This window comes from Amblyraja radiata, chromosome 7 (assembly GCF_010909765.2).
Source record: "Amblyraja radiata isolate CabotCenter1 chromosome 7, sAmbRad1.1.pri, whole genome shotgun sequence".
NCBI classification, from domain to species: domain Eukaryota; kingdom Metazoa; phylum Chordata; class Chondrichthyes; order Rajiformes; family Rajidae; genus Amblyraja; species Amblyraja radiata.
The window spans coordinates 82,272,736-82,297,540 of NC_045962.1; the positions used below are offsets into that span (position 1 = coordinate 82,272,736).

At 46.8% G+C, this 24,805-nt stretch overlaps 1 protein-coding gene across 1 annotated transcript in view; it reads left to right on the forward strand.

Annotated features, from left to right (window-relative positions):
• LOC116975566 (solute carrier family 15 member 2-like) overlaps positions 1-24,805 on the forward strand; it is a 94,075-nt gene that overhangs the window by 36,966 nt on the left and 32,304 nt on the right. The window contains exons 9-20 of the mRNA XM_033024858.1: positions 706-788; positions 4,385-4,471; positions 4,599-4,688; positions 5,571-5,615; positions 8,713-8,745; positions 14,632-14,720; positions 15,484-15,565; positions 17,854-17,979; positions 20,743-20,907; positions 24,015-24,061; positions 24,154-24,264; positions 24,415-24,511. Of these exons, the coding sequence (XP_032880749.1) occupies positions 706-788; positions 4,385-4,471; positions 4,599-4,688; positions 5,571-5,615; positions 8,713-8,745; positions 14,632-14,720; positions 15,484-15,565; positions 17,854-17,979; positions 20,743-20,907; positions 24,015-24,061; positions 24,154-24,264; positions 24,415-24,511 (1,055 nt within the window). The remainder of the gene's footprint in view (positions 1-705; positions 789-4,384; positions 4,472-4,598; positions 4,689-5,570; positions 5,616-8,712; positions 8,746-14,631; positions 14,721-15,483; positions 15,566-17,853; positions 17,980-20,742; positions 20,908-24,014; positions 24,062-24,153; positions 24,265-24,414; positions 24,512-24,805) is intronic.

Genomic DNA, 24,805 nt, shown 5'->3' on the forward strand with positions numbered 1-24,805 from the left:
CCACCCCAAGAATCCATTTGGCCCACAATGTCCATATTAGCCCTCTGGAAACCAGTCCCTTCAGCCCACAATACCCATACTAGCGCTCCAGAAACCCCCCCCCCCCCACCACTGGCCACCAATATTGGAATTGGTGGAGAGGTGGAATATTGCGTTGGGGGACCAGCCCACCCGTATGAACGTGGAACCCAACCGGTCCCACTTAGTCCAGTTTATTTTACTTTTTAGAGATACAGTGCTTGAAATTGGCCTGGGCCTCAGTTCGTCTATGAGAGGGCCTGGCGATCCCTGCACAATAACACTATCCTGCACACACAATTTCCAATTTTCCCAAAGCCAATCAGCCCACAAGCCTGTACGTCTTTGAAGTGTGGGAGGAAACCGGAGATCCCGGAAAAAACCCATGCAGGTGACGGGGAGAACGAACAAACTCCGCATAGACAGTACCCGTGGTCAGGATCGAACCCGTGTCTCTGGCACTGCAAGGCAGCAACTCTACCTCTGCACCACTGCGCCACCCAATCTTGGCCGCTGCGATCTTTGTGTTTGGGGAGGATTGTCACCGCGTAGAACAAACATTCCTGATGCTCCACATTTCCGTGTGGAAGCAGAAGAAAGGTGAGTCTCATAAGGGAGACAAAGAACAGGCAAAACATTGCCATGGAAATGTGAGCCTTGATTGTATTATTTTGCCCTTTTCTTTAGTCGTCTTCCTATCTGGGAGTGGTTTGTACAAAAACCTTCCACCGCAAGGAAACGTATTGGTCGGTGTCTCCAGGTGTATTGGGGTAAGTGTGTAGAAACTGACCCACTCATCAAGCTTCCTTCAGCATCAGAGGAAGGCAGTGACCAGTTAAGTCAGTGCTAGCTCTTTCGACGACTTATTTGTTATTTTCTCTAGACTTTACTTTAGACCTTAGAGATACAGTGCAGGTTTGTAAGTTATTTGGCTTCGGTAAGATTGTAAATTGTCACTAGTGTATAGGGTGGTGTTAGAGTACGGGATGTTCAATGGTCGGCATAAACTTGGATACCGAAGAACCTGTTTCCTGGAAAATCCACCAAGTCCGTGCTGACCAGTGGTCACCCCGTACACACGCACTGTCCTAGAATGGGGTTGAGAGGGAGAGATAGAACGGCGATGACTGAACGGCGGAGTAGACTTGATGGGCCGAATGGCCTAAATCTTCTCCTACAACCTATGAACTTTACACAAGTTCTGTTATATCCCACTTTTTCAACCACTCCCAATGCACTAGGAACAATTTACAGAGCACAATTAGCTGACAAGCAAGCATGTCTTCGACAAAGTTCCGCATGGAACCTGCTCTGGAAGGTTAAATCGCATGGGATCCAAGGAGAGATAGCTGAATGGTTAGCAAATTGGCTCCATGGATGGAAGCAGAAGGTGATGGTGGAACGTTGCTTCTCGGACTGGAGGCCTGGGACTGGTGGTGTACCTCAGGGTTCGGTGCTGGGCCCGTTACTGTTTGTCATCTACATCAATGATTTGGATGAGAACATACAGGGCAAGATTAGCAAGTTTGCTGATGATACAAAAGTTAGTGGTTTTGCAAATAGTGAAGATAGTTGTGACAGATTGCAGCAGGATCTGGATCGATTGGCCAGGTGGGCGGAGGAATGGTTGATGGAATTTAATACAGAGAAGTGTGAATTGTTGCAATTTGGGACATCTATGGTAGGCCTCTGGGGAGTGTTGTGGAGCAGAGGGATCTAGGAGTACAGGTGCGTGGTTCCTTGAAGGTCGAGTCACAGGTAGATAAGGTGGACAAAAAGGCTTTCAGCACATTGGCCTTCATCAGTCAATATTGTGTTCAGTTCTGGGCACCATGTTATAGGAAAGATATTGTCAAGCTTGAAAGGGTTCAGAGAAGATTTACGAGGATGTTGCCAGGACTAGATGGTGTGAGCTATAGGGAGAGGTTGAGTAGGCTGGGTCTCTATTCCTTGGAGTGCAGGAGGATGAGGCGTGATCTTATAGAGGTGTACAAAATCATGAGAGGAATAGATCGTGTAGATATACAGAGTCTCTTGCCCAGAGTAGGGGAATTGAGGACCACAGGACATAGGTTCAAGGTGAAGGGGAAACGATTTAATAGGAATCTGAAGGGTAGCTTTTTCACCCAAAAGGTGGTGGGTGTATGGAACAATTGAATTGAATTGAATTGAATTGAATCCTTTATTTGTCATTCAGACCTTTCTGAACAAGCTGCCAGACGAGGTCGTTGAGTCTGGGACTATCCGAACATTTAAGAAACAGTTAGACAGTACATGGATAGGACAGGTTTGAAGGGATATGGACCAAGTGCAGGCAGGTGGGACTAGTGTAGCTGGGACATTGTTGGCCGGTGTGGGCAGGTTGGGCCGAAGGGCCCGTTTCCACACTGTATCACTCTATGACTCTATGTGGGAGCAAGGCGGGGCACCCGGAGGAAACCCACACGGTCACAGGGAGAATGTGCAAACTCCACACAGACAGAACCTGAGGTCAGGATCTCTGGTGCGGCGAGGCCAGCGCCTCTACCAGCTGCGGCACTGTGTTGCCCGTATTCTCCCTAGATTTTAGTTAATACATGAAGTAAATGTCTGAGCCAGCTTCAAAATCATGTTTTCAGATCAGTTATCCAGGACTCTGGATACTTCCTCAGTTGCGGTCTCGTAATTGTCTTCTTAAGGCTGGAAGTTGAGTTGAGTTGAGTTTATTGTCACGTGTACTGAGGTACAGTGAAAAGATTATCTTGCGTGCTAACCAGTCAGTGGAAAGACAATACATGATTACACTCGAGCCATTTACAGTGTACAGATACATGACAAGGGAATAACGTTCAGTGCTAGGTAAAGCCAGCAAAGTCTGATCAAAGATAGTCCGAGGGTCACCAATGAGGTAGATAATGGCTCAGGACTGCTCTCTAGTTGTTGGTAGGATGGTTCAGTTGCCTGATAACAGCTGGGAAGAACCTGTGTAGGAAGGAACTGCAGATGCTGGTTTACACTCTAGATAGACACAAATTGCTGAAATAACTCAGCGGGACAGGCAGCATCTCTAGAGAGAAGGAATGGGTGATGTTTCGGGTCGAGACCCTTCTTCATACTGAGAGTCAGGTGAGTGGGAGACACAAAGATAAGGAAGGGTAAGGTGTGTAAATGACAGATGTCCCTGAACCTGGAGGTGTGTGTTTTCACACTTCTATACATTTTGCTTCATGGTAGAGGGGAGAAGATGGAGTGGCCAGGGTGCAACTCATCCTTGATTACACTGCTGGTCTTGCTGAGTCAGCGTGAGGTATAAATGGAGTCAATGGAAGGGAGGTTTAAAGAAAGGTATTGAAATTTAGGAGGAGTTGTGATATTGGAGATAGGTAGATCAGTGGGTCATGGATTTAATGTAGAAACAAGGAACAACAGATGCTGGTTTACAAAAAAGGACACAAAGTGTTGGAGTAACTCAACAGGTTCAGCAGCATCTGGAGAACATGGACAGGCAACGTTTCGGGTCGGGACCATTCTAATCAGTCTGAAAAGCAGGTTAATTTCAAGTCTTGAAATGCAGGGTCAATTTCTAATCGGGCAGCACAGTGGCGTAGAGTTGCTGTCTTCCAACGGCAGAGACCCGGGTTCATTCCCGACTACGGGTGCTGTCTGTACGGAGTCTAGACAATAGGTGCAGGAGTAGGGCATTCGGCCCTTTGAGCCAGCATCGCCATTCACTGTGGTCATGGCTGATCATCCGCATTCAGTACCCCGTTCCTGCCTTCTCCCCATATTCCCTGACTCCGCTATCTGTAAGAACCCCGTGACCTGCGTGGGTTTTCTCCGAGAACTTCGGTTTCCTCCCACACTCCAAAGTCATACAGGTTTGTAGATTAATTGCCTTGGTGTAATTGTAAAAATGTTCCCTGGTGTAGGACAGTGTTTATCTGCAGGGATCACTGGTCAGCGCGGATTCAATGGGCAAGAGGGACTGTTTCCGCTCTTTACCTCTAAAGCCCCTGTCCCACTTAGGAAACCTGAGCGGAAACCTCTGGAGACTTTGCGCCCCACCCAAGGTTTCCGTGCGGTTCCCGGAGGCTGCAGGTGGTTCCCGGAGGTTGCAGGTAGTGGAAGCAGGTAGGGAGACTGACAAAAACCTCCGGGAACAGCACGGAAACCTTGGGTGGGGCGCAAAGTCTCCAGAGGTTTCCGTTCAGGTTTCCCAAGTGGGACAGGGACATAAAACTACAAAAAATAAAACTGAAGTAAACTCAACGAGGTTTGGAGAACATGGGCAGGCAACGTTTTGGGTAGGGACCTTTCTAATCAGTCTGAAATGCAGGATCAATTTCTAACCAGTGAAATTGGTTAAAATAAATGTCCTTTCTTGTAGTTTGCAATCAGAAATCGCTGGAAACATCGTTCGAGTACCTATGCGAAAAGGGAACATTGGCTTGACTGGGCAACGGAAAAATATCCAGTTACGTGAAACTCTTCCATTGAATTTTATTCAGTAATTTAATTGAATTTTTTAAATAAATCATAAGATATGTTATTTTTCATTTCCAAAACAAAGTCTTTTTTTGATAGAATTCTTTGTCTCACAGGAACATGTTATCAAGGAGATTAAGATGGTCACTCGAGTCCTGTTTCTTTATCTCCCTCTTCCAATGTATTGGGCACTTTTTGACCAGATGGTAAGAAACTTGTTCAGGAAGTCGTCATCAAAACTAAAGGTTGTTCGGTAACTTTAGAAAGAGTTAAATGAAGAGAAATGAAAGAGAGGGAGAGAGAGAGAGATGGGGAGAGAGAGGGGGAGAAAGAGGAGAGAGAGAAGGAAGGTGGGAGGAACGGGGAGGGAGAGGGAGGGAGAGAGAGAGGGGTGGGAGAGGGAGGGAAGGTGAGTGAGTGAGGGAGGGAGAGAGAAAGAGTGAGGGAGGGAAAGAGGGAGAATGGGAGCGAGAGAGGGATGGAGACAGTAAGAAAGAGGAGAAAGAAAGAGGTTTGGAGTCCGCGGTGGGCGAGCCGGGTTTACCATTCGGACCACCCATGTTGGGCCCCCAGCGGGCGATCCTCGTTCCTCTACTCGGATGCTTTCTGTGTGGAGTTTGCACGCTCCCTCAAAGCATCCCACTTCCCAAATACGGATTTGTAGGTTAATTGGCCTCTGTAAATTGTCCCTCGTGTAGGGGGTGCATCAGAAATTGGGATGACTTCGTACTCGTGTGATCGATGGTCGGCGTGGACTGGATGGGCTGAAGGGCCCGTTTCCATGCTGTATCTTTCAATCAACCAACATCTCACGGTGTTAGAAAGGAGATGAGGAGGAATTTCTTCAATCAGAGGGTGGTGAATCTGTGGAATTCATTGCCACGGACGGCTGTGGAGGCCACACCATTGGGTATTTTTAAGGCGCAGATTGACAGATTGTTCATCTGTACGGGTGTCGGGAGAAGTCCGTAGAATGTCGTTGAGGGAGAAAGAGGTCAGCCATGATTGAATGGCGGAGTAGACTCAATGGGCCGAATGGCCTACTTCTCCTACAATGACTTATGAATGTATGTACTTGTTGTTGCCAGGGATCCCGATGGACTCTGCAAGCCACTGGAATGAATGGTGACTTTGTAAGTAAGCATCTTACATCTCGAATTAATGGGAAGGAAAGCTCGAGCAGTAAGGTCAGGGCTAATTGAGAGAGGTGCGAGGGGGGAAGTGAATACGGAGGTCAAAGTGCTGTATATGAATGCGCGAAGTACAAAGAATAAAGTGGACTAGCTTGAGGCTAGAAACTGGCAAATATGATGTTGTGGGAATTACTGAGACATGGCTGCAAGAGGGCCAGGGCTGGGAACTGAATATTCAAGGGTATACCTCCTATCGAAAAGACAGGCAGGTGGGCAGAGGGGGTGGGGTTGCCCTGTTGGTGAGGAATGAGATTCAGTCCCTTGCAAGGGGTGACATTGAAACAGGAGATGTGGAGTCAGTATTGATAGAACTAAGGAATTGTAAGGGTAAAAATACCCTAATGGGACTAATCTACAGTCCCCCAAACAGTAGCCTGGACATAGGGCGCAAGTTGAATCAGGAGTTAAAATTGGCATGTAGCAAAGGTAATGCTGTGGTTGTTTTTGGGAGATTTCAACATGCAGGTAGACTGGGAAAATCAGGTTGGTACTGGACCCCAAGAAAGGGACTTTGTAGAGTGCCTTTGTGATGGATTCTTCGAACAGCTTGTATTGGAGCCTACCAGGGAGAAGGCAATTCTGGATTTAGTGTTATGTAATGAACCGGAATTGATAAAGGACCTCGAGGTTAATGAGCCATTAGGAGGTAGTGACCATAACATGGTCAGGTTTAATCTACAATTGGAAAGGGAAAAGGGTAGATCGGAGGTGTCAGTGTTGCAGTTGAATAAAGGGAACTATGGGGCCATGAGGGAGGAGCTGGCCAAAGTTGACTGGAAAGATACACTAGCAGGGATGACAGTGGGACAAAAATGGCAGGTATTTCTAGGAATAATACAGAAGGTGCAGGATCAGTTCATTCCTAGGAGGAAGAAAGATTCCAATGGGAGAAAGGGACGACCATGGCTGACAAGGGACGTCAGGGACAGTATAAAAATTAAAGCGAAGAAGTACAACGTAGCAAAGATGAGCGGGAAGCAAGAGGATTGGGTAATGTTTAAAGAACAACAGAAGATAACCAAAAAGACAATACGGGGAGAAAAGATGAGGTATGAAGGTAAGCTAGCCAAGAATATAATGCAGGATAGTAAAAGCTTCTTTAGGTATGTGAAGAGGAAAAAAATAGTTAAGACTAAAGTTGGACCCTTTAAGACCGAAAAAGGTGAATTTATTATGGAGAACAAGGAAATGGCAGATGAGTTGAACAGGTACTTCGGATCTGTCTTCACTAAGGAGCACACAAACAATCTTCCTGCTATAGTTGTGGCCAGAGGATCTGGGATGACGGAGGAACTGAAGGAAATCCACATTAGGCAAGAAATGGTGTTGGGTAGACTGATGGGACTGAAGGCTGATAAATCCCCAGGGCCTGATGGTCTGCATCCCAGGGTACTTAAGGAAGTGGCTCTAGAAATCATGGATGCATTGGTGATAATTTTCCAATGTTCTATAGACTCAGGATCAGTTCCTGAGGATTGGAGGGTAGCTAATGTTATCCCACTTTTTAAGAAAGGCTGGAGAGAGAAAAGGGAATTATAGACCAGTTAGGCTGACATCGGTGGTGGGGAAGATGCTGGAGTCAATTATAAATGATGAGATAGCCGCACATTTGGATAGCAGTAACAGGATCAGTCCGAGTCAGCATGGATTTACGAAGGGGAAATCATGCTTGACTAATCTTCTGGAATTTTCTGAAGATGTAACTAGGAAAATCGACAAGGGAGAGCCAGTGGATGTAGTGTACCTGGATTTTCAGAAAGCATTTGATAAGGTCCCACATTGGAGATTAGTGGGCAAAATTAGGGCACATGGTATTGGGGGTAGAGTGCTCTGAATTGGATAGAGAAGTGGTTGGCAGACAGGAAACAAAAAGTAGGGATTAACGGGTCCCTTTCAGAATGGCAGGCAGTGACTAGTGGGGTACCGCAAGGCTCAGTGCTGGGACCGCAGCTATTTACAATATACATCAATGATTTGGATGAAAGGATTCAAAGTAACATTAGCAAATTTGCAGATGACACAAAGCTGGGTGGCAGTGTGAACTGTGAGGAGGATACTATGAGAATGCAGGGTGACTTGGACAGGTTGGGGGAGTGGGCAGATACATGGCAGATGAAGTTTAACGCGGATAAATGTGAGGTTATCCACTTTGGTAGCAAAAACAGGAAGGCAGATTACCATCTAAATGGCGTCAAGTTGGGAAAAGGGGAAGTACAACGGGATCTGGGGGTCCTTGTACAGCAGTCTATGAAAGTAAGCATGCAGGTACAACAGGCAGTGAAGAAAGCGAATGGCATGTTAGCCTTTATAACAAGAGGAATCGAATATAGGAGCAAAGAGCTCCTTCTGCAGTTGTACAGAGCCCTAGTGAGACCACACCTGGAGTATTGTGTGTAGTTTTGGTCCCCTAATTTGAGGAAGGACATTCTTGCGATTGAGGGAGTGCAGCGTAGGTTTACAAGGTTAATTCCTGGGATGGCGGGACTGGCATACGCTGAGACAATGGAGCGGTTGGGCTTGTACACTCTGGAGTTTAGAAGGATGAGAGGGTATCTCATTGAAACATATGATTGTTAAGGGTTTGGACACGCTAGAGGCAGGAAACATGTTCCCGATGTTGGGGGAGTCCAGAACCAGGGGCCACAGTTTAAGAATAAAGAGTAAGCCATTTAGAACGGAGACGAGGAAACCCTTTTACTCACAGAGAGTGGTGAGTCTGTGGAATTCTCTGCCTCAGAGAGCGGTGGAGGCGGGTTCTCTGGATGCTTTCAAGAGAGAGCTAGATAGGGCTCTTAAAAATAGCAGAGTCAGGGGATATGGGGAGAAGGCAGGAACGGTGTACTCATTGGGGATGATCAGCCATGATCACATTGAATGGCGGTGCTGGCTCGAAGGGTCGAATGGCCTACTCCTGCACCTATTGTCTATTGTCTATTGTCACCTTCTGATAGGGCATCCAGTCCTGTACTAAACGGAAGATGTCTCACTCTCACTGTGGAACTATGTGGAACTAACAAGCTGTGAACTCTTATTTCAGGGCGGATTTATTATACAACCTGATCAGATGCAGGTAACGTGGATGCATTTCAAACCTCTTTGATAGTCAGTGAGATTTATGACGTTTGTTATGCCGTAAATATGCGATAAGGACTAAGATTCTGCCCGCTTCGTTTTAGTTTAGAGATACAGCACGGTAACAGGCCCTTCCGCCCACCGAGTCCGCGCCGACCAGCGATCCCCGCGCACTAATATTACCCCACACGCACTAGGCTCAATTTACATTTACACCAAGCCAATTAGCCTGCAAACCTGTATGCGTTTGGAGTGTGGGAGAAAACCGAAGCTCTCAGAGAAAACCCACGCGGGTCACGGGGAGAACGTACAAACTCCGTACAGACGGAGCCCGTAGTCAGGATGGAACCTGGGTCTCTGGCCCTGTAAGGCAGTAGCTCTACCGCTGCGCCACCGTTTTCTTTACAGTTTCTTTAGACTTTAGTCAGAAAGAGTGATACAGCTTTGATCATCCTGCTATTGAATACAAGTTGCCAGGACTGGAGGGGCTGAGTTATAGGGAGAGGTTAACCAGGCTAGGATTTTATTCCTTGGAGTATTAGAAATAAAGAGCTGATCTTATAGATATATAAAAAATCATGAGGGGGCGTAGATATGGTGAATGCACAGCTTTTTGTGTCTATATTGATCAATTGACGATATCAGCTAAATGTAAAACGTTAACCATTTACACTTGAGTGTTGTCGTGCTGTGTCTAATAGCATTAAGGGCCTGTCCCACTTGGCAATTTTTTTCGGCGACTGCCGGCGTCATATCAGTGTTAGAAAACATAGACATAGGAAATAGGTGCAGGTGTAGGCCATTCGGCCCTTCGAGCCTGCACCGCCATTCAATATGATCATGGCTGATCATCCAACTCAGTATCCCGTACCTGCCTTCTCTCCATACCCCCTGATCCCTTTAGCCACAAGGGCCACATCTAACTCTTAAATATAGCCAATGAACTGGCCTCAACTACCTTCTGTGGCAGAGAGTTCCAGAGATTCACCACTCTCTGTGTGAAAAATGTTTTTCTCATCTCGGTCCTAAAAGATTTCCCCATTATCCTTAAACTGTGACCCCTTGTTCTGGACTTCCCCAACATCGGGAACAATCTTCCTGCATCTAGCCTGTCCAATCGCTTAAGAATTTTGTTCAAGAAGGAACTGCAGATGGTGGAGTGTACCCTTAAGAATTTTGTAAGTTTCTATAAGATCCCCCCTCAATCTCCTAAATTCTAGCGAGTACAAGTCGAGTCTATCCAGTCTTTCTTCATATGAAAGTCTTGACATCCCAGGAATCAGTCTGGTGAACCTTCTCTGCACTCCCTATATGGCAATAATATCCTTCCTCAGATTTGGAGACCAAAACTGTAGGCAATACTTCAGGTGTGATCTCACCAAGACCCTGTACAACTGCAGTAGAACCTCCCTGCTCCTATACTTGTTGCCAAAATATTTTGAACATTTCAAAATCCAGCGTCGACAAAAAAAATGTTGCGACACTTGAGGAGACAGCACGCGTCACGAAGCATCACGCCGCATCACCGCACAAATCATTCGGTGACCTGATAGAAACATAGATAGAAACATAGAAAATAGGTGCAGGAGTAGGCCACTCGGCCCTTCAAGCCTGCACCGCCATTCGATATGAACATGGCTGATCATCCAACTCAGTATCCCATCCCTGCCTTCTCTCCATACCCCCTGATCCCTTTAGCCACAAGGGCCACATCTAACTCCCTCTTAAATATAGCCAATGAACTGGCCTCAACTACCTTCTGTGGCAGAGAATTCCACAGATTCACCACTCTCTGTGTAAAAAATGATTTTCTCATCTCGGTCCTAAAAGACTTCCCTCTTATCCTTAAACTGTGACCCCTAGTTCTGGACTTCCCCAACATCGGGAATAATCTTCCTGCATCTAGCCTGTCCAACCCCTTAAGAATTTTGTAAGTTTCTATAAGATCCCCCCTCAATCTTCTGAATTCCAGCGTGTACAAGCCGCGTCTATCCAGTCTTTCTTCATATGAAAGTCCTGCCATCCCAGGAATCAGTCTGGTGAACCTTCTCTGTACTCCCTCCATGGCAAGAATGTCTTTCCTCAGATTAGGAGACCAAAACTGTACGCAATACTCCAGGTGTGGTCTCACCAAGACCCTGTGCAACTGCCGTAGAACCTCCCTGTTCTATACTCAAATCCTTTTGCTATGAATGCTAACATACCATTTGCTTTTTTCACTGCCTGCTGCACCTGCATTCCTACTTTCAATGACTGGTGTACCATGACACCCAGGTCTCGTTGCATCTCCCCTTTTCCTAATCGGCCACCATTCAGATAATAGTCTACTTTCCTGTTTTTGCCACCAAAGTGGATAACCTCACATTTATCCACATTATACTGCATATGCCATGCATTTGCCCACTCACCCAACCTATCCAAGTCACCTTGCAGCCTCCTAGCATCCTCCTCACAGCTAACACTGCCCCCCAGCTTCGTGTCATCCGCAAACTTGGAGATGTTGCATTCAATTCCCTCATCCAGATCATTAATATATATTGTAAATAGCTGGGGTCCCAGCACTGAGCCTTGCGGTACCCCACTAGTCACTGCCTGCCATTCTGAAAAGGACCCGTTTACTCCTACTCTTTGCTTCCTGTCTGCCAGCCAGTTCTCTATCCACATCAATACTGAACCCCCAATACCATGTGCTTTAAGTTTGTATAATAATCTCTTATGTGGGACCTTGTCAAAAGCCTTCTGAAAGTCCAGATATAACACATCCACTGGTTCTCCCTTATCCACTCTACTAGTTACATCCTCGAAAAATTCTATAAGATTCGTCAGACATGATTTACCTTTCATAAATCCATGCTGACTTTGTCCAATGAATTCACCACTTTCCAAATGTGCTGCTATCCCATCTTTAATAACAGACTCCAGAATTTTCCCCACCACCGATGTTAGACTAACTAGTCTGTAATTCCCCGTTTTCTCTCTCCCTCCCTTTTTAAAAAGTGGGGTTACATTAGCTACCCTCCAGTCCTCAGGAACTACTCCAGAATCTAAAGAGTTTTGAAAATGTATCACTAATGCATACACTATTTCTGCGGCTACTTCCTTAAGTACTCTGGGATGCAACTTATCTGGCCCTGGGGATTTATCGGCCTTTAATCCATTCAATTTACCTAACACCACTTCCTGGCTAACCTGGATTTCACTCAGTTCCTCCATCTCATTTAACCCCCGGTCCCTTGCTATTTCCGGCAGATTGTTTATGTATTCCTTAGTGAAGACAGAACCAAAGTAGTTATTCAATTGGTCTGCCATGTCCTTGTTCCCCATGATCAATTCGCTTGTTTCTGACTGCAAGGGACCTACATTTGTTTTAACTAATCTTTTCCTCTTCACATATCTATAAAATCTTTTGCAGTCAGTTTTTATGTTCCCTGCCAGTTTCCTTTCATAATCTATTTTCCCTTTCCTAATTAAGCCTTTTGTCCTCCTCTGCTGGACTCTGAATTTCTCCCAGTCCTCTGGTAGGCTGCTTGTTCTGGCTAATTTGTACGCTTCATCTTTTGTTTTGATACTATCCCTGATTTCCCTTGTTATCCACGGATGCACTACCTTCCCTGATTTATTCTTTTGCCAAACTGGGATGAACACTTGATGTAGTTCATTCATGCAGTTTTTAAATGCCTTCCATTGCATATCCACCGTCAACTCTTTAAGAATCATTTGCCAGTCTATCTTGGCCAGTTCACGTCTCATACCCACCTTTCTTTAAGTTCAGGACCCTTGTTTCTGAATTAACAATGTCACTCTCCATCCTAATGAAGAACTCAACCATATTATGGTCACTCTTGCCCAAGGGGCCACGCACAACAAGACTGCTAACTAACCCTTCCTCATTACTCAGTACTCAGTCTAGAATAGCCTTCTCTCTCGTTGGTTCTTCTACATGTTGGTTTAGAAAACTATCCCGCATACATTCCAAGAAATCCTCTTCCTCAGCACCCCTGCCAATTTGATTCATCCAATCTATATGTAGATTGAAGTCACCCATTATAATTGTTTTACCTTTGTTGCACGCGTTTCTAATTTCCTGTTTGATGCCATCCCTAACTCCACTACAACTGTTAGGTGGCCTGTACACAACTCCCACTAGCGTTTTCTGCCCCTTAGTGTTTCGCAGCTCTACCCATATCGATTCCACATCCTCCAAGCTAATTTCCTTCCTTTCTATTGCGTTAATCTCCTCTCTAACCAGCAACGCTACCCCGCCTCCTTTTCCTTTCTGTCTATCCCTCCTGAATATTGAATATCCCTGGATGTTCAGCTCCCAGCCTTGGTCACCCTGGAGCCATGTCTCCGTGATCCCAACTATATCATATTCATTAATAACTACCTGCACATTCAACTCATCCACCTTATTACGAATGCTCCTTGCATTAAGATACAAAGCCTTCCGGCTTGTCTTTACAACACTCTTACCCCTTATACTATTATGTTGAAAAGTGGCCCTGTTTGACTTTTGCCCTGGATTTGTCTGCTTACTTTTCACCTTGCTACCTATTGCTTCTACCCTCATTTTACACCCCTCTGCCTCTCTGCTCTTGCACCCATCCCCCTGCCACATTAGTTTAAATCCTCCCCGACAACACTAGCAAACACTCCCCCAAGGACATTGGTTCCATTCCAGCCCAGGTGCAGACCGTCCTGTTTGTACTGGTCCCACCTCCCCCAGAACTGGTTCCAATGCCCTAAAAACTTGAATCCCTCCCCCTTGCACCATTTTTCAAGCCACGTATTCATCTGCAATATCCTCCTATTTCTACTCTGACTAGCCCGTGGCACTGGTAGTAATCCAGAGATTATTACCTTTGAGGTCCTACTTTTAAGTTTATCTCCTAGCTCCCTAAATTCACTTTGCAGGACCTCATCCCTTTTTTTACCTATATCGTTGGTGCCAATATGCACCACGACAACTGGCTGTTCCCCCCCCCCCCCCCCCTCCAGAATGTTCTGCAGCCGTTCAGTGACATCCCTGATCCTTGCACCAGGGAGGCAACATACCATCCTGGAGTCTCATTTGCGGCCGCAGAAACGCCTATCTATTCCCCTTACAATTGAATCCCCTATTACTATTGCCCTTCCACTCTTTTTTCTGATACGTCATAACAAGAGGATTTCAGTATAGGAGTAAAGAGGTTCTTCTGTAGTTGTATAGGGCTCTGGTGAGACCACATCTGGAGTATTGTGTACAGTTTTGGTCTCTTAATTTGAGGAAGGACATCCTTGTGATTGAGGTTGATCCCTGGGATGGCGGGACTGTCATATGAGGAAAGATTGAAAAGACTAGGCTTGTATTCACTGGAGTTTAGAAGGATGAGGGGATATCTTATAGAAACATATACAATTATAAAAAGGCCTGGACAAGCTAGATGCAGGAAAAATGTTCCCAATGTTGGGCGAGCAGAACCAGGGTCCACAGTCTTAGAATAAAGGGGAGGCCATTTAAGACTGAGGTGCGAAAAAACTTTTTCACACAGAGAGTTGTGAATTTGTGGAATTCCATGCCACAGAGGGCAGTGGAGGCCAAGTCACTGGATGGATTTGAGGGAGAGTTAGATAGAGCTCTAGGGGCTAGTGGAATCAAGGGATATGGTGAGAAGGCAGGCACAGGTTATTGATTGGGGACGATCAGCCATGATCACAATGAATGGCGGTGCCGGCTCGAAGGGCCGAATGGCCTCCTCCTGCACCTATTTTCTATGTTTCTATGTTCCAATTATGCCAGCAGTCGCTGAAAAAAATCGGCCTTTAGGCTGACTACGAATGCAAGACAATGTTACTAAATCCCACTAATTATTATTATTGCTTTGTGTCTTTTTGTTTTGCACAGACAATTAACGCCATTTTGATAGTCACTTTTATTCCAATCTTTGACATGGGGATTTATCCACTCTTTGCGAAATGTAAACTTAAGGTGACGTAAGTATTTGCGCCTTCAAGAGCCATTTCCGTGCTTTAACCTTAACAATATGTGGCTGTTAAACGGAGGAAGGTGTAATGTGCGAGAAGGACCTGCAGACGTTGGTTTAAAACGCAACGAGACATTAAAGGAAACGGGCCATTGTTAGCCGTGGGCTGGGTGAAAACAAGTTACAGTCAATGAGACTCAACAAGACAACTTTGAAGCTATGACAACGACTAGGATGGGGGAGGGATGGAGAGAGAGGGGATGCCAGAAGCGATAGGAGAAGAATTAGGCCATTCGGCCCTTCATGTCTACTCCATCATTCAATCATGGCTGATTTATCTCTCCCTACTAACCCCATTCTCCTGCCTTCTCCCCGTAACGCCAGACACCTGTACTAATCAAGAATCTATCTATCTGTGCCTTGGAAATATCACAACGTCTCCAGTCGACAATCAGCCTAGGGGGGAACCTTGTTGCCTGAGGTCATCCGTTGCCAGAACCGAGTTTTCAATCGCGCTTCCAATTTCTTACCCCCCCCCCCCCCCCCCCCCCCCCCAGCATCCTCCCACTAGAATCAGTCTGAAGAAGGATCCCAACCCGAAAGGTCATCTGTGCATGTTCTCCATAGATGCTGCCTGATGCGCTGAGTTACTCCAGCACTTTGTGTCTGTCTAATCCCCCGTGATCGTGCTTTAACTTTCTCCCCCCATTGAAGGCCTGGTGAAACAGGCCTCACACCTCTCTTCTCTCACTCTCTCTCTCACCGTTCCCCAGGCCTCTCAGAAGGATGACGGTCGGCATGCTGCTGACTTCCGTGGCGTTTATAGCCGCGGCCTTTGTGGAGCTCCAGGTGCAGGTAGGTTCGAATCCCGCGCTCCCACCCCTCCGCTCCCCACACCTCTCCCTTCAACGTGTGGCATGAAAGGCCAGGGGTGACCATGTTCCATTTTAAGTCTCCACCCTGTTCCTTCCCTTGCCTCAGTGTCACCTCTTTAATTCCCTTTCTTTACGTCCCATTCGAGCTTCTTTCATCTCATTCCCAGCTCTGACGAAGGGCCTTCGACCTGAAATGTTAACCCTCTTTCTCTTTCTGCAGATTCAGCCTGAGCTGCTGAGTGTTTCCTGGTTCAAGCCTGACCTCAGCTGCTCCTCCACTGTGGAGTTTGCACATTCTTCCTGCACATTCCCAATGTATCGTTCTGGATTTTGTTCAGGCTATCGTTTGATGTATTTTTGAACGTATCTTCTTCTTATAGAGTTTAGTGTTGTTTAAGGATTCAGACTCTTTGGCCCACTGAGTCCTAAAGTTCATAAGTAATAGGAGTAGAATTAGGCCATTCGGCCCATCGAGTCTACTCCGTGATTCAATCATGGGTAGGGTTGCCAACTGTCCCGTATTAGCCTGGACATCCCGCATAATGGGCTAAATTGGTTTGTCCCATACGGGACCGCCCTTGTCCCGTAATTGACCACCACTACTCGGGTCGAGGGGATTGTCGGGTCGGAGCGCCGCGTCTGGCCCCGCCACACCCGTGTTGAGGTACTGCAGCCCATGGAGTGCAGCAGCAGCAGCGCCTCGCCCGTGGCCCCATCGGTCGGCAGCCCGGCCAGCTGTCCGACCTTCGGACCTTCGCTTACCACCTCCGACACCACAACCCCCCCTCCTTCTCATGGCCGATCATAGGTTCATGAGTTGGACGGGGTGCCTGACTTTGTGTGCTATGTCGCGCGCAAAGTCCGGCGCCCGGGCCAAAACTCCTCAGCTGGCCCGCCGGCTGGGCTTTGTGTGCAGTCCAGCACCCGGGCCAACTCATCATTCACCCAGCCACGGCTGAGTCGGTCAATGAATTGCCATCGGGAATTTGTCCCTTATTTTGACCTTTTGTCCCTTATTTGGGAGTGAGAAAGTTGGCTGATCTCTGCCTCCTGATCCCATTCTCCTGCCTTCTCCCCATAACCCTTGACACCCGTTCTAATCAAGACTTTGTCTATTTCTGCCTTAAAAATATCCACTGACTTGGCATCCACAGCCCTCTGTGTCAATGAGTTCCACAGATTCACCACCCTCTGACTCCTCACCTCCTTTCTGAGAGCACCCTTTAATTTTAAGACCACGACCTCTGGTCCTAGACTCTCCCACCAGTGGAAACATCCTCTCCACATCCACTCTATCCAGGCCTTTCATTATTCTGTAAGTTTCAATAGACAATAGGTGCAGGAGTAGCCCATTTGGCCCTTCGAGCCAGCACCTCCATTCAATGTGATCATGGCTGATCATCCACAATCAGTACTCCGTTCCTGCCTTCTCCCCATATCCCCTGACTCCGCTATCTTTAAGAGCCCAATCTAGCTCTCTCTTGAAAGTATCCAGAGAACTGGCCTCCACGGCTCCTCTGAGGCAGAAAATTCCACAGAATTCAATGAGGTCCCCCCTCAACCTTCTAAACTCCAGCGAGTACAGGCCCCGTGCTCAAACGCTCATCGTATGATAACCCACTCATTCCTGGAATAATTATTGTAAATCTTTCTTCCCTCAACTTTCTCTACAACTTACAACTAATTTTTATTGGAGGGGGGGGTGACAAAGTGGCCTAACAGCGCCAGAGACCCACACATTAACGCTATCATACGCACACTAGGGACAATTTAAATTCTACAAAGCTCAATTAGCCTACAAACCTGCACGTCTCTGGAATGTGGGAGGAGACCAGAGCACCCGGGGAAAACATGCACTCTATCTACGCTGACCATTGATCAACCGTTCATGCTAATTCTATATTCTCCCAGTTTCTGTCCATATTGCTGCTCTCTAGAATGCCATTAAATATGCTGACACAAAATGCTGGAGTAACTCAGCAGGACAGGCAGCATTCCTTCTCTCCAGAGATGCTGCCTGAGTTACTCCAGCATTTGGTGTCTATCTTTGGTTTAAACCAGCATCTGCAGTTCCTCTCTCTGAAGAAGGGTCTCGACCCGAAACGTCACCCATTCCTTCCCTCCAGCGATGCTGCCCGTACCCGCTGAGTTACTTCAGCCTATTGTGTCTATCTTCGGTTTAAAACAGCATCCGCTGTTCCTTCTTTCACATTTCATCTGCAGTTCCTTCCCACACATTAAATATGTTGATATCTTTGTGTTTCCCAGAGCACTCTGGTGCCAGAACCCGGTGTTAAAGAAAGTTACGTTCAGTTCCTAAACCTGGCTGATAAAGATATTACCATCTCGCTCCAAGGTCACGATGGCTTTCCAACCACCATGGCACCCTCTCAGGTAAAGTTCTCGGAGCAGAATTAGGCCATTCGGCCCATCATGTCTACTCCGCCATTCATTCATGGTTGATTTATATCTCCCTCTTAACCCCATTCTCCTGCCTTCTCCCCATAAACCCTGACACCCATACTAATCAAGAATCTATCTATCTCTGCCTTAAAAATATCCACTGACTTGGCCTCCACAGCCTTCTGTGGCAAAGAATTCCACAGATTCACCACCCTCTGACTAAATAAATTTCTCCTCATCTCCTTCCTAAAGGAACATCCTTTAATTCTAAGGCTATGGCCTCTAATCCTAGATTCTCCCACTAGTGGAAACATCCTCTCCACATCCACTCCATCCAGGGCTTTCACTATTCGATAAGTTTCAATGAGGCCCCCCCTCATTCTTCAAAACTCCAGTGAGTGCAGGTCAGGTGCCGTCAAACGCTCGTCGTATGTTAACGCAATCATTCCTGGAATAATTATTGTAAACCTCCTGTGGACCCTCTCCAACCCCAGCACATCCCTCCTCAGATATGGTGCCCAAAATTGCTCACAATACTCCAAATACGGTCTGACCAGCGCATGACCAAGCCTCAGCATTATATCCCTCGTTTTATATCCGAATCCCCTCAGAATAAATGCTGCCATTGCATTTGCCTTCCTTACTACCAATTCAAGTTGTCACCTCGCCATGCAGATAGTTTCAGATATTCTAATTTCAAATAGTCCTTGCTTTCTCCCTCCTTTCCCTCCCCATACCCCTCCCCGGCTCTCCCACAAGCCTACTGTCTCCGCCTCTTTCTTTTTCCTGCCCCCCTCCCTCCCCGACATCAGTCTGAAGAAGGGTCTCGACCCGAAACGTCACCTATTTCTTTGCTCCAAAGATGCTGCCTCACCTGCTGAGTTTCTCCAGCATTTTTGTCTACCTCCATGCAATATGATCATGGCTGATCATCCAGAATCAGTACCCCGTTTCTGCTTTCTCCCCATATCCCTTGATTCCGTTAGCCCTAAGAGCTATATCTAACTCTCTCTTGAAAACATCTAGTGAATTAACTTCCACTGCCTTCGGTGGCAGAGAATTCCACAGATTCACAACTCTCTGGATGAAAACATTTTTCCTCATCTCAGTCCTAAATGGCCTCCCCCTTATTCTTAAACTGTGACCTCCAGTTCTGGACTCCCACAACAACTGGAACATTTTTCCTGCCTCCAGCCTGTCTAATCCCTTAAGAATTTTATATGTTTCTATAAGATCCCCTCTCATCCGTCGAAATTCCAGGGAAGTTTATTTTAACTTGGCATAATGTTTGGACAAGATGGACATGAGTACATCAGATAATGCAAAAGAGAAAAATAAACAGTGCAAAAAAATAGAGTTGCAGCTACAGAGAAAGTGCAGACAGAAAAAGCGCAATGGCCACTTTGAGGTAGATTGGAACGTAGAGAACAGAATAGTTATGTGCAAGAATAGACCCTTTGGCCTACAATGTCCATGCCAAACATGATGCCAAGTTAAACTAATCTCCTCTGCCTGCATGTGAACCATATCCCTCCATACCCTGCATATCCATGTGCCTATCTAAAAGCCTCTTAAATGCCCCAGTCACCACGCTGAGTTCCAAGGACATAAAACGCTCTCTACGAAAAAAATCGCCTCATACAACTCCTTTAAACTTTGTCTCTCTCGTCTTAAAACTATGCTCTCTAGTCTTTGAGATTTCCACACTTGGAGAAAAAGATTCTGACTGTCTACTCTATCTATGCCTCTCATTATTTCATATACTTCTATCAGGCCTCCCTTCAACCTCTGACATTCCAGAGAAAACATTCCAAAGTTTGTGGAACATCTCCTTATAGTTAATACCCTCTAAATCAGGGGTTTCAAACTCGCGGGCCGGTTGCGGCCCATGAAGGGGTCAGATCCGTCCTGCGGGATGATTTTCCCGATGCCAGAGCGGGCTGCAGCTGTCCACGGTGCCGGAGCGGACTGTGTTCACGGTGCGATCCGGCGCGCATGAAGTTGCATTTTGCCCGTGACCTAGAATGAGTTAAAATGAGTTTGACACCCCTGCTCTCAACCATGCAGCATTTTGGTAAACCTGCACTCTTTCCAAAGCCTCCACATCCATCCTGTAATGGTGCTGTAATAATGACAATAAGAAAGAGTAGAGGCATAGAGGCATACTGCATGGAAACAGGCCCTTCGGCCCAACTTGCCCACACTGGCCAACATGCCCCATCCACACCGGTCCCAATTGCCTGCGTTTGGCCCATATCCCTCTAAACCTGTCCTATCTATGTACCTGTCCGAATGTTTCTTAAATGGGCGGCATGGTGGTGCAGCGGTAGAGTTGCTGCCTTAGAGCGCCGAAGACCCGTACCGGGTTCGATCCTGTCTACGGGCGCTGTCTGTTTGGAGTTTGCACGTTCTCCCCGTGACCTGCGTGGGTTTTCTCCGGGACATCTGGTTTCCTCCCACGCTCCAAAGACATACAGGTTTGTAGGTTAATTGGCTTGGTATAAAGGTAAATTGTCCGTAGTGTGCGTAGGATTGCGTTGGTGTGCGGGGATCGCAGGTCGGTGCGGACTCGGTGGGCCGAAGGGCCTGTTTCCGTGTTGCGACTGTGACTGTAGAAAGAATGCAGGAAAGGTCAACGAGACCGATTACAATTTGTCTCACCATATTTTACAATGTTAACATTTCTATGGAAATATAAATGTTATCATATCATTGTGCCTTTAAAAAATCTAAAATATTTATTTTGTGTCACAGGATCCAGATCATTACATCAAATTGCAGCTTGATTCTAACAACCAATCCTTCATGTTTGATCTGACGTATGAAGGCAGGAACACAACATGCCATCAAACTCTCAGTGAAGCCAATGCCTACAGCATTCTGTTCTATAACGAGAGCACAAACCTACATTGCCGATTGGTAGGTATTAACCATCGCCTGGAACCTTTAAGGTCCTGTCCCACTTGGCGGTTTTTTTTCGGCGACTGCCGGCATCATTGACTGACGTATCAGGGTCATCGAAAGATTTTGAACATTTCAAAATCCAGCGGCGACAAAAATAACGTTGCGCCACTTGAGGAGACGCCGCGTGTCAATACGTCGTCACGCCGCCACTTTTTCAGTGACCTGATACGTCAGCCAATGATGCTGGCAGTCGCCGAATAAAATCGCCAATTGGGACAGGCCCTTTAAACACAAAAAAAACTGGACTGACTCAGTGGGTCAGGCAGCATCTCTGGATAAAAGGAATAGGTGACGTTTCGGGTCGAGACCTTTCTCCGGACTGAGAGTTTTGATCTCCTAATTTGAGGAAGGACATCCTTGTGATTGAGGCAGTGCAGTGAAAGTTCACGAGATTGATCCCTGCGATGGCGGGACTGTCATATGAGGAAAGATTGAAAAGACTAGTCAAGTCACTTTTATTTCTATAGCACATTTAAAAAACAACTCTCGTTGGCCAAAGTGCTTTACATTGATGGAGGTACGAATGTTATACAACAGTGGTTCATAGATTAAGTACATACATAAATACATACATATAGCCCTCCCTCAGAGGACGTCAACAACGGCTTGAGAGTAAAGATGAGTTTTAAGTCTCGACTTAAAGGAGTCGATGGAGGGGGCAGTTCTGATGGGAAGAGGGATGCTGTTCCACAGTCTAGGAGTTGCAACCACAAAGGCGCGGTCGCCCCTGATCTTATGCCTAGACCGCGGGATGTTCAGTAATCCCAAGTCGGCCGATCTGAGGGACCTGGAGGTGGTGTGGTGGGTAAGCATACTTTTGATGTAGATGGGGGCAAGCCAATTAAGGGCTTTGTAGACATGAAGGAGGATCTTGAAATTTATTCGGAACTAGGCTTATATTCAATGGAGTTTAGAAGGATGAGGGGTTTTCTTATAGAAACATATAAAATTATATAAGGACTGGACAAGCTAGATGCAGGAAAAATGTTCCCAATGTTGGGCGAGTCCAGAACCAGGGGTCACAGTCTTAGAATAATGGGGAAGCCATTTAGTCTTAGAGGTGAGAAAAAACGTTTTCACCCAGAGAGTTGTGAATTTGTGGAATTCCCTGCCACAGAGGGCGGTGGAGGCCAAGTCACTGGATGGATTTAAGAGAGTTAGATAGAGCTCTACGGGCTAGTGGAATCAAGGGATATGGGGAGAAGGCAGGCACGGGTTATTGATAGGGGACGATCAGCCATGAGTGAGTCAGAGTCTGTCTATGAGAGAGCATCAGTGTGTGTAAGAGAGACAGGGAGAGGGAGAGAATCAGTGTGTGTATGGGTTGGAAAGACGAAAAACTAGTCTGTGAGTTTAGTTAGTGTGTCCACATGCAGAGACAGAGCATCTGTGTGTATGTGAGGGAGGGTGGGAGGGAGAATTGATGTGTGTCTGAGAGAGAATCCGAGTGTGTGTGTATAAGAGTGACTGTGTGTGTGTACGTGTGTGTGTGTGTGAGAGAGGGAGGGGGGAGGGCGGGAGAGTTGATATGTGTGAGAGTAAGAGGCAGAGTGTGAGCACCTTTCTGTGAGAGAGTCCGAGGCACAGTCAGTGTGAGCGTGTGAGCAACAGAGTGCTGGCACCTCAGCGACCTTGAAAGGAACCCAGTTAGTATAAACACCGTGTGGCAGGAATGAACGGCAGATACTAGTTTACACCGTAGACATAACACAAAATGCTGGAGTAACTCATCGGGACAGGCAGCATCTCCGGAGAAAAGGAATGGGTGACGTTCTGGGTCGAGACCCTTCTTCAGTCTGAGAATCCGGGGAGAAGGAGACACAGAGATATGGAAGGGTAAGGTGTGGAAACGAAATATCAAAGGGGACGGACTGCAAGGAAAACGTGGACTAGATCAGGTCAGGCAGCATGTCTGGAGCAATAGGAATAGGTAGAGAGCATGCTGACCGGTTGCATCGTGGCTTGGTTCGGCAACTTGAGCGCCCAGGAGCGGAAAAGACTACAGAAAGTAGTAAACACTGCCCAGTCCATCATCGGCTCTGACCTCCCTACCATCGTGGGGATCTATCACAGTCGCTGCCTCAAAAAGGCTGGCAGCATCATCAAGGACCCACACCATCCGGGCCACACACTCATCTCCCCACTACCTTCAGGTAGAAGATACAGGAGCCTGAAGACTGCAACGTCCAGGTTCAGGAATAGCTACTTCCCCACAGCCATCAGGCTATTGAACTCAACTCAAACAAAACTCTGAACATTAATAGCCCATTATCTGTTTATTTGCACTTTATCTGTTTTATTTATTCATGTGTGTATATATTTATATAATGGTATATGGACACACTGATCTGTTCTGTATTCATGCCTTCTATATTCTGTTGTGCTGAAGCAAAGCAAGAATTTTATTGTCCTATCTGGGACACATGACAATAAACTCTCTTGAATCTTGAGGTGACGTTTGAGGTCTGAAGGAGGATCTCGGCCTGATATGTCACCAATTCCTGCCCTCCAGACATACTGCCTGACCTGCTGAGTTACTCCAGCACTTTGAGTCTGTTTTCACCATGAATACCATTGCAGGCATCTTCCTGACTTCCTGGGTCAACTGGACTTGTATTCATTGGAATTTAGAAGGATGAGAGGAGATCTTATAGAAACATATAAAATTCTTAAAGGATTGGACAGGCTAGATGCAGGACAAATGTTCCCCATGTTTGGGGAAGTCCAGAACCAGGGGTCACACAGTTTAAGAATAAGGGGTCGACCATTTCGGACTGATATGAGGAAAATCTTTTTCACCCAGAGAGTTGAGAATCTGTGGAATTTTCTGCCACAGAAGGCAGTGGAGGCCAATTCACTGGATGTATTCAAGGGGGAGTTAGATTTAGCTCTTAGGGCTAACGGAATCAAGGGATATGGGGAAAAAGCAGGAACGGGGTACAGATTTTAGATGATTAGCCATGATCATATTGAATGGCGGTGCTGGCTCGAAGGGCCGAATGGCCTACTCCTGCGCCTATTTTTCTATGTTTCTATGGTAACTGTCTTGCCTTTACCCCCAGTTGGAAGACGAGAAGTCCAAGCCACAGAAGGGCAAGGCCACCCTGAGGTAGGACAGTTCCCCGCTAACCCCCTCCGTGTGTTACCAGCCGGCAAACCCATCGTTCCACGTCCGACGCAAGACCTGGCTTCTTCCCGCAGGTTTGTGAACGCCTACAGCAGGGACCTGAACTTCACACTTGGCGGTGAGGAATTCGGCACGGTGGAATCAAACTACGGCAGCTCCACGTACAAAGTCTTCACCCGAGGACAGTAAGTGGAGATGGACACAAAACGCCAGCATTTTGTGTCTATCTTTGGTTTAAACCTGCATCTGCAGTTCCTTCCTACATATCTAGTGAAGATGCCCCAGGCAGCTGCAGATTCCTTGCTCCTCGTCCTAATCTGTTGCTGTTCCTACAGCTACCAGGGAACGTGTGAAGATGGTGCGATCGAATACCCTGTGGATTTGGGTCTGTTGGACTTTGGAGCGGCGTACACCATCATTACAGACGTGGTAGTAAGTGCCTTCCCCCCCCCCCCCCCCCCCCCCCCCGGTACATGGGATATACAGGAAAATCCTGATGATCTGTGATCATATCCTTGGGAAATGCCCAGCTACTGGTCAGTTTAGTTTGGAGACACAGCGCGGAAACAGGCCCTTTGGCCCACCGAGTCTGCGCTGATCAGCGATACACTAGTGCACTCTTACACACACTAAGGGCAATTTTCAATTTTACCAACACAATTAACCTACAAACCTGCAAGTCTTTGGAGTGTGGGAGGAAACGGAGCACCCGGGGCAAACCCACGC